Consider the following 14,536-nt stretch of genomic DNA (forward strand, 5'->3'; position numbering starts at 1 on the left):
GGACCTAAGTTTCCTTATTCAGTCTATTGGATATCTCCTATTACAATATTAATTTAGAGTACTTTTGTAATAAGGCTTGAGACGATCTCCAAATCATATAAAAATGAGCAGGGACAAATACTGTACTTACCAAGATAATCTTAAAATATATTTGATCAGAAGCATAGAAAATCAAGTATGCTTATTGCATTTTATCCTCACCGCTTAACCAGACATCACTGTCTTGGAGCATTTCTTACTCTGATTGTTTGGGGCCTTGCAAGCAGAATGAAAAATGAGATGTCCTGGAACTTGGAAAACCAAAATGCATTGACTCAAAGGGGTTTGACCTATATGTGTAATTCAGGCATCACATCATAAACCTAATGTATAAAATTAGAACCATAAAATAGTTCCTAAAAAAAGCACCAGGGTTTCATCTTTGGAGAAAGAAGCCAGAAATATTGTGATAAGTAAAAGAAATCAGTAACACTTTGGTAAATGCAAAAAATACTGTATCTCAGGTGTAAGACTGGGTAGTCAATCAGCCAGAGTCAGTTTCTGTAGTGAGTGTTAGTTCTATTTGGACTGTATTATATAGGAGATAAGGCTAGATACTCATAATGGTCCCTTCTGGCCTTAAATTGTATGAATCTCTGAATGTCATTAGGCCAAGAGATTGTCAATAGCAAGATCCCATCATTTGGATGCCTTATCACATGTTATATTAAAATCTGTAGAGCATGTTTTGGTAACTAAATAAAATGTATTGAGAGTCTAATCTCTCCTTGTTTACATACAGATCTCATTAACATTTTTAGGGATGATGTGCTCTAAAGGGGAGAACAGAATCCACTATTAATAGATAGAAACAACGAGTAGTAGTTAGAAGTCCTTTTTGTGTGAACTTCTTTGCTGCTATACAAACCAGTATAGTAGAATTTAGTGCCATTTTTTTCATTTTCAGTGTTATGTACAGATGACTTTTATTTTTGTCACTTATTGGCAAGAGTGTTCCTTGTACACTTACAGCACCCAGAGCAAATAAAACACGTTTTCCTGTGATTCAGCAGTATATGTATATTTTGCTTACAAGTTTAATCATATGCACATGCCTTTTTGAAAATATTAAGCAATTTAAAACATTTTCCCAAACTTACTTTGCTTTGTTTTCTGCTTTCAATATTTGCAAACAATCTGCTAATTTTATTTTGGTTTTGTTTTTTTAGCAGTTATGAGGAATGTTGGTGAGTTTTCTGTTTCTGAGAGTTTGTGGAGAGAGTTTTTTTTTTTCTTTTGGGATGGGGCAAACATTGGTATATTTTAAAGTGTGCAGATTTTTTTAATGTTGTGCATCATAACACCATTAATTGTGCTTTTAATGTCTGTAGCTGCTTAGTAGAACATGATATATGAATGAATTTGTCCTTCCAACTGCAACTTTTATTTTGTAATGAACAGCTAACTTCATACCTGTCTCTGATTTTTATGAAGTCAGGAGATTTTGCAAATTAGAATAATACGATGTGTTCATCTGTTCCTCTGTTATTTCCAAAGAAAAATAGATAACAGAGGGGAAGAGAGACAGCTACACAAAACAGTTTTTGAACTTTTCACTTCTACTGGATGAGATAACACATAACTTTAAGCCTTTATGATGATATAATGGGCCTGGTTTATATTTTTGAAATTTATCTCTACACTTATACACATGTTCCTAACCCATGTGCAGTTTTTTCCCCTTAAAGTACTTGGAGTTGATTTGCTGATTATTATGACCGTACTTCTTATGGCCTGATCTGAAGCCCATTGAAATCAATAGAAAGACTCTCTCATTGTCTGTGGTGGGTTTTGGATCAGGTCCACATATTAGACCATATGTGTCTTCTGAAAGCACCACAGAATGCAAATTGTTTATTTATAACTTTACACATCTAGTGATGTGCAGCTTGTGTGTTCTTTTTTTAAAAAATTTAAGGATAAGGATCTATTAAGCATATAATATAGCTTACTTATGCAGAATGACAGCTGTTCATTTGAAAGAGTGATTGCAGATTGGAAAATGAATACGTGTGAACTTCATGCCATAATAGTTTCTTTCCTCTGACCATCCCAGGGAAATGTATTTATTTTTTAGTAAGAATCTAATCTGAACATGCTGCATGGCCTTCCTGCCAAATACATCATCTTTCTGCATGTTAACCCTTCTATAGTGGAAAGAAATTTCTCAGAGGAATTGTCAACAATAACACTGGACACCATGGAGTAGGCTGAATCAGTATGCAGTAAAAGTCCTTAAAAAGGAGATCTGTTTCATGTATGGATAGGAGTGTAGGGGATCAGATGTCCTTCTGTTCCCTGTAGAAAGGTGTGTGACCAGAGGAACATAGAATGATGCCAGTTTCAGGGGTTACGTCTGCTTTACGTCCTTCAAACATGATACTTATCCTTTTAAAGAAGGTCAGACTGGATAATCATAATGGTCCATTCTGGCCTTAAAATCTATTTATCTATGAAAATGCCTTCAGATTGGCTTCTAGGACAATTGCTTTTTAAGTGTGCCCCATGAGAGGCTCCTGCATTATCTCATGAGCACTCTGTAAAAGTGAATATTACTCCTGGGGGAATTCTGACACCAAAAAATTAAAAATTCTGCGTACTATATTACCGAATGCATCCGATGAAGTGAGCTGTAGCTCACGAGAGCTTATGCTCAAATAAATTTGTTAGTCTAAGGTGCCACAAGTATTCCTTTTTCTTTTTAAAATTCTCTAAAATTCTGCATATTTTATTTGTCAAAACAACACAGTACAGTCACACCAGTTTCAATTATTTTGGTAATTATTTCAAAATACCTGTCAGCAAGTATGTCTGTAACAGTACAGACAACAAAAAAGATTCAGGAAATGTTTGACAAATATATTCCTTACTAGGCATATTAATTCACAACTCTGAGTAATAATTCATTTAAACTACAATACAGAACCATATTTCCCATACCGCTCAGAAGTAGTGCAAAGGCTTGGGGAAGTCAGGGGTAACGGAGGAGCTCAGAGAGAGGGAAGTAATTGCTGGGAAGGAGCCTGGGTGTGAACTTGGAGGGTTGTTGGGTACAGGTGGGAAAAGTAGGGAACAGGTTTTTTGGGGTGGGGTGGGGAAGAGATTGTTAGGGAACTTCCTCCATGTAGACCCTGGCTGACCCCAGCCTCTCCCATTCAGTCTGGCACATCTGCCCCATCACCATGTGTCCCTGCATCTCCTGTCCACACATGTCCCTGCACCCCAACTCAGACATCCACTTCCCCATCTCCACATGTCTCTGCACCCCTCCTCTGCTCCCATGTGTCTCTGCACCCCTCCCCCTCTCCCTATGTATCTCTGTGCTGCACTCTGCCTTCCCTCATGTGCCCCTGCACCTGTCCCCATGTGGCTTTGTACCTGCACTCCCATTCAGTTCCTGCTGCAGTCTGTCCTCCCCAAGTAACTCTTGTGAGTCCCTGTCTGACTCCCCAGCAGCCCTGGGCTGTCTGCCTCCCCATATACCCTGTCTCCTGACCTGGCCCAACAGGCACTGTGAAGAAGGCACTGCAGGCTTTTTCTCTTCTCTATCTGGCTGGGAGCAGCTGTTCTGTTCTATCACCACATCGCCCCCCGGTGGGAAAAAGGCAGAACTACAACAACATTCTGGCAGAAGCTATTTTCTGCACACAAAAAACGTTAAAATATGTATGGCACATTAATTATGCACATGTGCAGTGGTGCAGAATTCCCCCAGAAATAGAATATACATTCCTCAAGTTTCCTTGCAAAAGTTTATACAAATTAAAATATATTCCCCATCAGTGGCTTAACTCCCCCCCACCCTTCCCCCAAAGCAAAAGAATTCAGACTCAGAGAGTGTGATTTGAGGCAATTGTACCTGGGAAATTAGGCTCTCTGATATGCTAAGCATGGCTTTGTCCACCAAACAGCTGGCATTTACACTAACAATAGGTACTTTTATGTCTAATGGCTACAATGAAGCAATTAATGACAGGAAAAAGGGAGGCGGAGGAGAAATAATTTATCGTGTGCCAGTTTAGGCATGTCTGACTTGTCACTTCATCCAGAATAGGAAAGCATGCTTGTCACACCCTGAGCAGAGAGACAGGCAATAAAACATCTGCATGCTGGTACGTCAGCTGACTCTGACTGCAGGGTTATAAAATTGCAGTGGAGATGTATGGCTCAGACTGAAGCCCCACGAGATCTTAGACCCCAAGCTCCAGCCTGAGCCTGAATGTCTACATTGCAATTTTATAGCTCCATAGCCCGAGTTTCATGATTAGAGACTTTCTACTGGTATAACTATTTCAGTTCGGGGTGTGGCTTTCCCCCCCGAAATAGTTATAATGGGTCAAACCTAATGTGGATGCAGTTACACTGATATAAAGATGCATTTTACTGGCGTAGTCTATTCTCCTTCTCATCTGGGAATAAGCTAAACTGGTGTAAGTACTATGATATCAATGTAACTGTGTCCACAGTAGGGTGGGTTGTACAGCTTTAACTCTGCTGGTTTAGTTAGAGTGATATAGTTGTGTGCAGACAAGGCTAAAATTCCTAACCTGGCAAGGAGATATCAGGTGTAACTGTGTAAAGTGTCTGCATTTTGGGAAGAGAGAGTGGAGCAAGCAACCTAAGGAAACTGGTTCTGTCACTGCTGACAAAATTTGTCATGCACATTCTCCTCAGAAAATTGTCCCTCCTGTATGTGATCTGTGAGCACAGTCATTTAGCATTAGTAATTTTGCATCTGAATGTTTTCATTAAATACAGAGGTGCTCAGGTATAAGTGTTGCTGCTGTTTAATTGTCCAGTTGGTCTTCCACGATTAATTGTTAGCTTAGGTAAATTTTGTTGTTTGCGATTCCTTTTTCGACATGAAGAAGTGTGACTAGAGTGTTTATACCTTCTGATATATTGTATTTAAATTTTTTCTTCTTTTTCAGCACTTCAACAAGCTCCCAGTCTATAATATACATACCACAGGACATTATTAGAGCAAAGGAGATTATTGCACAAATCAACACCCTGAAAACTCAAGTCAGTTACTATGCCGAAAGGCTCTCGAGAGCTGCCAAGGATAGATCAGCTAATGGCCTTGAAAGATCACTTGCCATTTTGGCAGATAAGGTATGAGAAGAACAAACAAAATCATTGATAAAAGTGAAGTGAGACACGTTCTGAAGCACCCCTTTTTTTGTGAGCTCCCTGAAAAATCCAGAAATGGTCTCTCTTGTGGCCCCACCCAGCCCCAATTGGAAGATAAATCCAGATGGGATTTTTGAATTTGCGACCATTTATTCAGGTTTTCTCTTCTCTTCCACTCACTCTTGCCTCCACCTCCTATGGATGGAGTAGTGAGGACCGAGAAAGAAGAGTGATACCTACTGACTTCCTTCCTCAAGTTTAAAGTATCACCTCCACCACATGTCCAGTCACAACATCCCAGAGATGAAAATCCTGAATTCACTTTCATACTCATGTCTCTATAACCACTGATTGGTTTGTTGAGCTCATTTCTGAATAAGCTATCATGCAATTGGAACTTGAAGAAACCGGAACACCACAAGGAGTATTTGTTATCGTTTCATTTGTATAATAATGACATGAACTTGGGGCAAATTGTAGTGATGCTGTTCAATTAATACCTGACTCCTGTAGCCTGATCTATAGATTATGAATAAAAATCCCCAGTTATCACTTTGAGAGTTGACAGGTTCTTGTCCCAAGATCAGGCCCGGTATTATTTAAATTATTATATAGTTGGGAACCCCGATGTGCACAGGTGCAACACTCACACTATAAGGATTCTTTTATATTTACAAGTAAATAATTTATTAATACATTTAGCAAAGTCAAACACTCTAACTTAGTAAGGTAGATGGAGATAATACAGAAAGTACATCTGAACATCCATACTCTCACCATCCCTTTCAGAACAACCTGAAATGTTAGCCATTATCTTCCTCGTCACTGTCCCCTTCCTCATCTTCATCAGCGGCCATTATTCTGGCCCCTCCCAAGGGCTACATCTCTCTCTACCCCTACTGTCCTTGGGATGCCACTTTTATAATATGTTACACTGATGTTACCATGTCTAATGCATATTCAGTAGTGGTTTCTCCCCTCTTCCTCATTTGTATTTCCTTCCCTTACCAATGGAAAGGTGTCCTTCTATAGGTCAGTGCATTTATGATTTCGCTCCATTATCATATGCATCAAGTCGTTGTCATGGCACTCTTGTGGTCAGATGTTCCAACCAGAAGCTGGTATCGCTTCATTTTCTGTGGTTGGCTGATGTCATCATGGACAAGATTCCCCCCTACACTCTACTTCAAATTCTCCAAAACTTATGAATTACTTATGTTTATCTATGCCAAAGGTCATAGGCCTCAAGCCTCATGCTAACTGCTGAAGCCAATGACTTACAGGATACAAGCCTGTAGGTTTCTTGCATTACTGCTGAATATAATAAAGCTGAATATAATGCAAAGTAGTGAATATAATAGAGGTAAACTAGCCCCCTGGGCTACACTCCACTCAATATTAATGGACTGAACAGGCAATCAGAATGAAACTTCTTCACAAAGACAAGTGCAGTTTTATAGAGCTCTTTTGTTGTAGTAATCTGAGTTCTAAGAAAGCATAGCTAATAAATAAGCAGTACTCTATGACAGAGAATGCATTCGATAGTCAGTTTACTGTATACCCACTTGCGGTGCCTGTATACTTTCTCATAATGCAAGAATGTATGTGATGAAATTAAAGTTAAAAATATACAGAAGAAAATACTTGTACATAGTGTATATCTGACCTGTGGATTCTCTGCTGCTGGATATTAAGGCACATAGTTTAGTAAGGTGTTTTTTAAATAGGTGAACAAGAATAGTATCTGAAGTTATGTTATCTAGGAGAAAGGTAGGTCAGCAGTCCTCAGGGCTTGCGTAAATCATTTGCCAGAATAAGGAAGAAATTCCGCCCAGGATACAGTATTGCACAGTGAGGTGGATGTTTCATGCCTTCCTCTGAAGCATGTAATATTAGCCATTGACTGAGACAGGATATTAAACTAAATGGAACATTGCCATATCAGAGGAGACCAATTTCTGTGGACTGTAGAAAGGTGCCTGAGGTGTGTTGTGGGTTTTTTTTTTTTTATTTAAAGACTGTTTCACTTAACAGAAAATGAAGTGCTCGTCCTAGGTAGAGGCACTAGGAACTGTAGGTATTTGTTAAATATTCAGCATGTGTAGTCCTAAAATGTCAGTACACATTTTTGAAAATTACACTGCACATTTTTGCTTCCTATACATCCTTTTAAGGCCCTGCTGTAAAATAAGCAGCACAAACTCAAAATGAGGGTAGTTTTTTTTAATGAAAAAATAAGAATGTAGATAAGGATTTAAAAGTGAAAATGCTTTCAAATTTTGTTTTCTATAATTTTTAGACGCGGCAGCTTGTCACTGTCTGTGATTGCAAGTTATTGGCAAATTCAATACATGGATTAAATGCTGCAAGGCCAGATTATATAGCCTCAAAGGCATCTCCAACCTCTGGAGAGGGGGAACAAGTGATGCTAAGGAATGATCAAGACACCCTTGTGGCAAGATGGACAGGAAGAAATAGCCGATCTTCTCTGCAGGTGGATTGGCATGAAGAGGAATGGGTAGGTTTGCTGAATGGAGGGATGAGGTCTGCTGATGTCATCTCCTTTTTTCCCTTTTAGTATCCCTTTATTCCCTAGCCCTATGCCTCTTAGAATGTAGCTACTAGCTACAGGTCACCGATATCTACAAGTCTTATTTTGGAGCACATCACTGCATGTTTTAGGCCTGGTCTACACTTAAAATGTAGGTTGACATAGCTATGGCACTCAGGGGTGTTAAAAATCCACACCCCAGTGTGCCAACCTATATTTTAAGTGTTGATGCAATTAGGTTGATGATAGAATGCTTCGCTCAACCTAGCTACTGTAGCTTAGGGAGGTGGGGTTCCTACAGCAATGGAATAATGCCTTCCATTACTCTAAACTGCATCCACACTATGGGGTATGGTGCCACTGCTATGCCACTGTAGTCCTTGTAGGTAGACATGTTAGTTGCCCAAAGGGGTCACTGATAAGTGTCTTGAAGTGCTCCTTCTGTCCTCTCTCTGTCTGCCCTTTGAGCAGCAGGAGCAGAAGCAGGCACTGAAAAATTAGCCTGAGTTTCTTGCATAATAGCAGAGTCAGATCAAGTCTACATTACAGACCTATGTTGGTATAACTATGTTGCTCAGGGATGTGAAATATCAATACCCCCGAGCAATTAAGTTATACCGACCTAACCCCACCCCGTGTAGATGGTGATATGTTGACGTCTTCTCCCACTGACATAGCTATTGCATCTCGGGGAAGTGGATTAACTATGCCAACAGGAGAATTCTCTCCCATTGGTGTAGAAGCATCTTCACTTAAGCGCTACAGTGACGCAGCTGCATCAATGCAGCATTTTAAGTGCAGACCTGCCCTCAGTCACTTGGGCCACCTGGCTGTACTGCAGTCAGTTCTATATTGAAAGTTAATTAAATATTCTTTTTAAAGAAACAATTAAGAAACATTGTGCAGGGTGTCCCTTTATCAATCTCCATATGCAGCCAAAAAAGAAAAAGAAATAGAATTCTTGCAATATACGCTTAGATATTAATTCTGAAAAACAGCTTTTTAAAGGCTTTCCTTGTTTTTTTAATCTAAATATTTAAGTGAGGTGTCTTTCTGTTTTAATTATTAGCTGCCTTTTAAAACAGGTCACACCAAGAATTAAATAACTTTCCATCTAATGTTGCCAATTTAAATGAGAATTGAGCTGTCCGAACAGTGTAGTGAAACAGAAGTGAATGCAGTCTTTATTAAAACTGTTGTAATTGATTAGAATTGTGATTAACCCTATGAAATACAGGAGGAAAAGAAATAATGTCAAAATTCATTTCAGAGCTAACAATGATGTAAACTTTCCCATCTGTATCTGATGGCTTATTGATTTTACATTCTGCAATAATAGTGTGTATGTATGTGTGTATATAATTATAGAACTTTTATCCCACAATATCATGTATTTTTATATTCACATATGTAGTGTGTGTGTGTGTGTGTGTAAATAGACACACCAGCTACATATAAAAATACTTGATACTGTGGTATAAAGGTTTTATCAGTATGAGTCTGGATGGCCACATTACTCATAACTGTGTTTTATAGGTCATCCCAAATGGATGCCAATAAAATCTTTATATCATAGCCTCTGTTACAGGAAAATCTTTTAAGAATGTCTTAGTTTTAAAATTTGTTGTTGGAACTATTTTTGTATCCCTTCAGCTGTAAATTCAGATACCTTAGTTACTTAGGCTAACTTTTTTAGAAGTAGCCTGTGACTTTGGAAGTCTCAGTTTCTAGGTTCCAGGCTTGGGAGACCTAGAGGCTGATTTTTTCAAATGACTGGTTACCCACAGATCTCATGGACTTCAGCTGAAGTTGCAGATGTGTGTTCTGCACTTTTGAAAAACAGGCCTAAGGGGTGTCAATTTGGGCACCAAAATTAGAGGCCACTTTTGAAAATTTTAGCCAATGAGTCAAACTATGCAGGGTTCAAAAGGGAGACACCAAAAAACCCTCTAAAATGAACTAAAATTAGTCTTTTTGTACCTAAAAATAGCATGGCTTTAAAGGTTTCAGAGTAGCAGCCGTGTTAGTCTGTATTCGCAAAAAGAAAAGGAGTACTTGTGGCACCTTAGAGACTAACAAATTTATTAGAGCATAAGCTTTCGTGAGCTACAGCTCACTTCATTGGCTTTAAAGTAAGCTCTCTCTAGCCATTTTAAAGCTAGAAGTGAATGATGGGTTCCATTGGGACGCTGGGGACTTCCCTTTCCAGTGGTACTAAGTTCCATTTCTAGTTATGCAAGAACACAGAGCACTGGAATTTAAAGTAACATTTTTTTAGGGATAGAAAAGCTGTCACTGGCCCAGACTAAACTTTATCCATTCTGGACCTCAGGCAGGTATAACTTTTTGAGAAGAAAATTACACATTTGGCTGAAGGAGGAGGAAACATTTTCCCTGTTAGGTTGATGGTTTAAAAAAAATGTGCATTTGAAGTTGAAATAATAACCGGGGAAATGGGTTAGTGGGCAGATGGCTTAAGAGAGTCAGAATTGTATGACAAATTTATCACACAGCTCTGCAGTTTAACATTTGGATGTCACTTTAACTGATGTAGATACATATGGAGTATGTATGTAGAAATGCAATGGCAAAGCGCAAACTTTCATAAGCAATTTTGTCTAGAACCACAGCATGCAAAGTATCTCTTTTTTGCAGATGTACTTGTTATCTAATGTTGGGATCTTCTTAATTGAAAAGGGGACATTTTTCTTTGAAGGAAAAAGTTTGGTTGAATGTTGACAAAAGTCTGGAGTGCATTATTCAGAGAGTGGACAAACTTCTCCAGAAAGAGCGTTTGCACAGTGATAGCTGTGAAGATGTTTTCCAGTGTGACATCAGCTGTACTAGTAAGAAAGGTAATCGGGATACTCGTGCCTACTGGATAAATCCAAAAGGCTTAGATGAGAACTCATCCTCACCTTCATCATCCTCACCACCATCTACAACCATATCATCCTCTGCATGCCATTCTCACAGAAACACAAGTGCGTATGACAGACACTGCTTTGCTGTATGTTGGCATATTTCTAAACCTTTTAATACATCTTTTATGTCAAATTCTGATTTTTTTTTTTAAATAAACAAGATACCAGACAACAGGGCCTGGGTGAGTGTGGAGTTGCTAACCTTTGAAGTGAAATCCTGGCCCTGCTGAAATCAATGGCAAAACTCCCATTGACTCCAGTGGGGTCAGAATTTCACCCTTGGTGTTTTGAGAGCTGCGGTTCCAGATTTCAGATGAATAGAATGAATCTGGGAAACATCATAGCCTGATATACTCAGCATATGGGTCAGGCTGTGACAGTTATGCCAATACCTTATTATTTTTTCTCTTGGCATCAGCTTGTCTGCTGCATCAGGGCTATTCCAGTGTACCTTTTAAAAGATAAAATAAAACATGAAAGTGGCCCATGCAGTAATACAATGCTGATGAATGGAGCTGAGCTGCCAGAGTGTAATGCCAAATGAGAGTTCAGGAAAGGTGGAAGGGAAGTACTGCTGGGTAAGAGGCTCCAGAAGAGTGAGTTAAGAACAGATAGTTGCATTGGGTTTTTAAGATGTGTAAGATATTTATCCTCGTACTGATCTGCTCATCAAGTGAATGAGTATTTCTCAGGTGAATGAGGTGACCTGGTGATGACCAAGGATAACATGCTCTTGTTCCTACCATTTATTTATGAAGGGCAGCAGCGTGTAGTGGACTGAGCATATGACTAGGAACCAGGAACTCCTGAATTCTGAATCTGGCTCTGCTGCTGATTTGCTGTATAGCCTTGGGCAGGTCACTTATGCTTATTTTTTTAAGTCTGGATGCCTTGAAGTGAGGCAGTTAAATCTGTACTTAGGTACCTAAGTCAAAGTGGTCTGAATTTCAAAAGTGCCCAAGTTGTAGTTCCCACTGAAGTCAATGAGAATTTGAAAATTAAGCTACTTTGACCTACGTGGCTAAATATGCATTTAGGTCCCTACATACAGGCACCTTTGTTGGAACAGTTTGTCTGTAATCTCTTCAGGTGCCAGTTCACCAATTTGTAAAATGGTAGAACAGGCAAAATGCTTTCCGGGGCCCTGAGGGATAGAGAAGGGCAAAGCACACTTACTCGTGGCCTCTGCAACACGTTTTGGAAATGGGTAGTGTGCGCTCCCTCTCATCTTTCCATTAGTGCAATTCTCCAGGCACCCCCTACCCCAACAGATTTACTGGCCAGTTGTGGCTGTCAGTAGTGCTAGTAGTACCCCTGCTGTGCTCCAATTGATGGTTTTGTCCCATTAGGAAGCATGAGGGAAGGAGGGGCTCCTGGCAAGTTTTCTCCCCTTGCCACCAATGTGATTGTCTGGGGCAGTTATAGTATAGGGCCCAATCATATTGCCTTTTCAGTGAGTTAAATGGCAGTTTGATCAGCCTTAAGTTGTAACTGAGAGTTTATCTGTATATTAGCATGTATAAACTGACTGAAAATAATGTATGCAGCTATTTAAAAGTAACTGTTGGTTTGCATGGTAAGGTTGCCTTAAAATTGGCTCAGGCATTTAAGCAAAGTTACGGTAATATGTGGTATCAAAGTAATTAATCAGTTGGATTTTATAGTACAAGCATAAAACGTAAGAAAGAAAAGATCATTGTAGTCCATTCTCCTGCTAGTGCAGCTGTAAACAAAATAAGATTATCAAAACTATAGGTTCACCTGGTGCTAAATATATTGTAAATAAATAATGTGTTAAGCATGTGAGTGAGAGAAATTCTTAAACTAATCCTACTTTTAAGCTCCATTTTAGGTTTACAAATTTCCTACCTCTGCATGAAATTTCAAAATGACTTTATTTTTATGTCTTGATTTTTTTTAAAACAGTTTTCATGATAGTCATTTTCATAGAACAGATCAAGCAGTGTTAAGTCTTAGAAAAGGTCATTTGAGTTTTGAACATTTCCATGTTTCATACTCTGTGGTATTTCATGGCTCTTCCTTCCACTATTTTGCATGCCTGTGACTTCATGTTCATTCAACTATTAATATTTTAGCACAGTAAGAGATGTTAACTTAAAAACTAAACATTTGTATTAAAAATTAACTTTTTAACAGCATATAGTATAGAATTGAATGTCCATTACATATGATTTGATGAATGTTTTAAATTGCCAAGGGGGTTTGAGAATATTCTGCATTTCTGGGTATTTTGTATTAATAAGCTATCATATTAGAATTGTTTGAGTATTTTCTTCCTGCTTCAACTATTTGAGCATCAGAACAACAATTACATAAGGAGTACAGCAAGTTTCAGAGTTGTGGGCACTCTACCAGGAATGCCCTGCCCCTGTCTTCCAGTTGTACAAATCTGTCAAACTGAGTATTCATCCCAGCTATAAGATTATGAGGAGAGAAGCAGTTTCTGAAGTAGCCTGGACCCCAGCTGATCCATAGTTGTTCAAAAACAACTACTTGAATTGTACCAGAAATGAATTGGAAGCCACTGCAAACAAAGCGCCTGATCATGAACCCATCAAAGTCAGTTGCTAATTCCCTTTCACTTTTGTGGGAGCAGGATTGGACCCTAGAAGTTCCTGGTAGGGAAATGGTTCCTGATATTGGTTGAAACTGTGGCCCTACTGAAGTCAATATTACCATTGATTTCAGTGGGACTAGGATTTCACCTGTTCTTTTTACATTTTCAAGCCATGCATCGCTGGTTTTTTTTTCTGGATGTCAGAAGCAGTTTCCCACAACTAATATTAAGGATAGTGCAGTGAGCCTGAGAGAGGCTCACACGCAAAATTTAGGACTATGGCACCTTTAAAATTCTTCCTGTTAGAGTTGCTAGGCGTCAGGCTACAGTGCAGGCTGGAATAGAGGCTGACTAGCATGGAATGAGGCACAGCTGGAACAGGAGCAGTCTGTTGAAACTACTGACTATGGGAGCACTCCCAGTCAGGTAGCGACTTTGAGCAGATTAGAGAAACTGCTTCCCTTAGGAGCTTATATATCTGCCTTGGAATCACCTGGGTGGGTGTTCGCCTGTGGATTGGCTGAACGGCGTAGGGCCTATCAGAAGACCTGCCGGTAAATTGCCTCTGATGAATCAACAGGCTTAAGCAAGCTCAGACGGGAGGCTTTGCCCATTGACACAGATACCTTCTCTCAGGTAGGTGGATTAACTACGCTGACAGGAGAAACTCTCTCTTTGGCATAGGAGCATCTTCACATACAGAACTACAGTAGTGCTGTATGTGAAGATAAGCCCTCAGAAGCATCACATTTCCTTGACTGATATGCATCCAAAATAGAAATACCCTACTTTCTATAAGTACATTTGTGGTAAACTTATTTAATTTATTTAACCATGACCATTGGTTAGAGATTAATAATAATTCGGTATTAAAGAAACCAAAAAAAACCCCCCACCCAAACAGTTCTAAATTTGGTGAAAGTGGCATAGTAAAGCACTGTTGAAAGTATTTTCCATGCTTATTCTAAGGGTGAACTGTTGTGAAGGGAAACATTGTCTGAAACAGTGAAAAGAGAGACTTATCCAGAAAGCCTAAGAAATATTTTAGAAATAAAATGTTCAATAGACTCAGATATTCACTTTAAAAACCTGATTTTTTTGCTCTGCTAAAATCTTTACTGAATGTTATGCATGTTTTGTTTATCCAAAGTAATCCTTCTACCTCAGATGGTAGTCCCCAGGACTACTATTGAATTTATTTTTCTCTATTATTTGCTTCCTTGACGAATAATTCTTGATATAAACATGACACAAGTTTCAGTTTTGTTAATCTACTAAACTAATATTGAATATTTCAGGTCACGTTGTGAC

The 14,536-nt window shown here is 39.0% G+C and overlaps 1 protein-coding gene across 31 annotated transcripts in view; it reads left to right on the forward strand.

Moving 5' to 3' along the window:
- The window catches only part of INPP4A (inositol polyphosphate-4-phosphatase type I A), a 188,054-nt gene that overhangs the window by 140,814 nt on the left and 32,704 nt on the right, over nucleotides 1-14,536 (forward strand). For 13 of the 31 annotated variants that reach the window (XM_043520562.1, XM_043490550.1, XM_043520423.1 and 10 more), the window contains 3 exons: nucleotides 4,971-5,154; nucleotides 7,472-7,690; nucleotides 10,440-10,578. In XM_043520562.1, coding sequence (XP_043376497.1) covers nucleotides 4,971-5,154; nucleotides 7,472-7,690; nucleotides 10,440-10,578 — 542 coding nt within the window. Of the gene's footprint in view, nucleotides 1-1,208; nucleotides 1,227-4,970; nucleotides 5,155-7,471; nucleotides 7,691-10,439; nucleotides 10,708-14,536 lie in introns of all 31 variants that reach the window. The other 18 variants (XM_043519853.1, XM_043520028.1, XM_043519724.1 and 15 more) reach the window with 3 other exon arrangements.

The sequence above is a fragment of the Dermochelys coriacea genome, chromosome 1, assembly GCF_009764565.3.
Source record: "Dermochelys coriacea isolate rDerCor1 chromosome 1, rDerCor1.pri.v4, whole genome shotgun sequence".
Taxonomy (NCBI): Eukaryota; Metazoa; Chordata; order Testudines; family Dermochelyidae; genus Dermochelys; species Dermochelys coriacea.